Source organism: Neophocaena asiaeorientalis, unplaced genomic scaffold (genome assembly GCF_003031525.2).
Source record: "Neophocaena asiaeorientalis asiaeorientalis breed wild unplaced genomic scaffold, Neophocaena_asiaeorientalis_V1.1 scaffold607, whole genome shotgun sequence".
In the NCBI taxonomy this organism is placed as follows: domain Eukaryota; kingdom Metazoa; phylum Chordata; class Mammalia; order Artiodactyla; family Phocoenidae; genus Neophocaena; species Neophocaena asiaeorientalis.
In genome coordinates, this window is record NW_020173405.1 from 622,338 (window position 1) to 624,130 (window position 1,793).

Consider the following 1,793-nt stretch of genomic DNA (forward strand, 5'->3'; position numbering starts at 1 on the left):
CCCTCGGCCGCCCGCGTCTCGGGCCGGGAGTCCCGGGGCTGCGCGGGGACCGGCACCTGCGCCCCGCCAGTCCTGTCCCCACGCGCAGGGCGCCTCAGGCCGGTACTCACGTAGTGCTGGCTGGGGACGTAGCGCTTCTCGAAGCCCAGGAGGGCGATGTGGCGAATGAAGGGGTCCCCCATGGCTGGGCTGCGTGCGGCCCCCTCTTCTCCGGGGCGCTGCGGGCTGAGACTTAAATAGGCTGGAAAAAGGAAGTCGCCTCTGTCGCGGCGGAGCCGCGGTTAGGAGGGGGCAGGGAGCGTGCAGATAGGGCTTTGCTTCTTCTTTCAGTTTCTGGGCTTCCTCGGGTTCCCGTGGTGCGGACATGGGTGGCCTCACGCACGCAGTTGTGCGGGGACACGCCCGTCATTGTCTCCTCCGTGGCCCACAGGGCCCCGCAGGAGGGTTTCCTGACTCCCAGCTCTCTCCTCCTGGCTCCTCTGAGCCAGCCACGCTGGCCCCTCTGTTCCAGGTGCTCTCATCTCAGGGCTTTTGCACAAGCCATTCCACCTGGCCCGTCTCCCACACACTCGTAACTCCCACCCTCATCTTCTACAGGTTTCTGCTCAAAGGGCACCTCCTCTGAGAGGCCTTCCTTGATATATATAAACTTCACATAAAATAGCAAAACTTCATGCGGACCCCACCCCTCTTTCCTGCTTTTTTTTTTTTTTTCCAGATCACTCATCACATTTTTATTTTTACAGTGTCTTTCCCTACCAGAATGTGAGCCCCATGAGAGAAGGGTTTGGCCTGTTTTGACAAGGGCTCTGGCCCCAACCCCTAGAGCTGGTGCCTGGCACACAGTGGGCCCTCTGTAAGTATTCGGATAGTAACTGCATCACTCACGAAGTGATTGATGGAATGAATCCTCCAGGGGAGCGTGTGCAAGCCTCAGGTGTACATCCCGGGTGACTGTGGCTGAGGGCAGGGGCAGCGGGGCAGGCTGAGTGAGAACCGCGTTCAAATCCTGATCAAAGAATGGCCGCTCAGAGCAGATGTGGTTTCCTCCTGAGTGAAAGGGGACTCCCAACTCTGCTGAGAAGGGGGAGAAGGGGATTTGGGATGGAGGGGTGAGGAGGACAGCAGCTTGCTGGGGCAGAGGCTGGGGCCTCTCTCACTAAAGCCTGGGGTGCTTGGCCAGGTAGACGGGGAGCCTGGGGGGCTCAGAGGTTATAGAGCTGGTTCAAGGTCACGCAGCAAGTGGCCTTAGACCCAGGCAGTTCAGCTGCAGGCTCAGGTGGGCAGGGCCAGTTTGTGGCCCAGATCCCCAGATCCCAAGATGGAGAGATGATGGCAAAGCCCATCAGCACTGGGAACACTCTGAGAGCCACAGGTCCTCCTGGACCGCCAGGGGTGAGGGTTGCTCTCTGGCAGGGGATTTTATCTAGGAAGCCCGGCGTCCATCTCTGCTCTGAAAGGTCTGCTTGGCAGGTCCCCTCTGGTCACTGCTGCTCCCCGATCACCCTGAGGTCACCAGCCCTGGGTGTGACCAGCCTGGCAAGTCCTTCCTCTGATCATTTCCATTTACACATCTAGGATCTTCCTGCACAGGACGATGCACTACTTGGCAATGGGCAGGAACTACCGGACACAACACGGGTGAACCTTCCAGACACAATGCGGGGATAGAGAAGGCAGACACAGAGCACACCTTCTGCAGCACGCCATTGACACCAAGCTCAAAAACTGCCCATGCCAGTCAGTGGGGCTGGAAGCCAGGGTGACCTCCAGCGCAGGGGGTGGGGGTGGGG

General features: G+C 59.6%; 1 protein-coding gene across 3 annotated transcripts in view; it reads right to left on the minus strand.

Moving 5' to 3' along the window:
• Positions 1-257, minus strand: part of NCF1 (neutrophil cytosolic factor 1) — a 19,283-nt gene extending 19,026 nt beyond the window's left edge. For 2 of the 3 annotated variants that reach the window (XM_024747197.1, XM_024747196.1), the window contains exon 1: positions 111-256. In XM_024747197.1, the coding sequence (XP_024602965.1) occupies positions 111-182 (72 nt within the window). In that variant the 5' untranslated portion in view covers positions 183-256. Of the gene's footprint in view, positions 1-110 lie in introns of all 3 variants that reach the window. The other variant, XM_024747198.1, reaches the window with a different exon arrangement.
• Between the last annotated feature and the right edge of the window lie 1,536 nt (positions 258-1,793).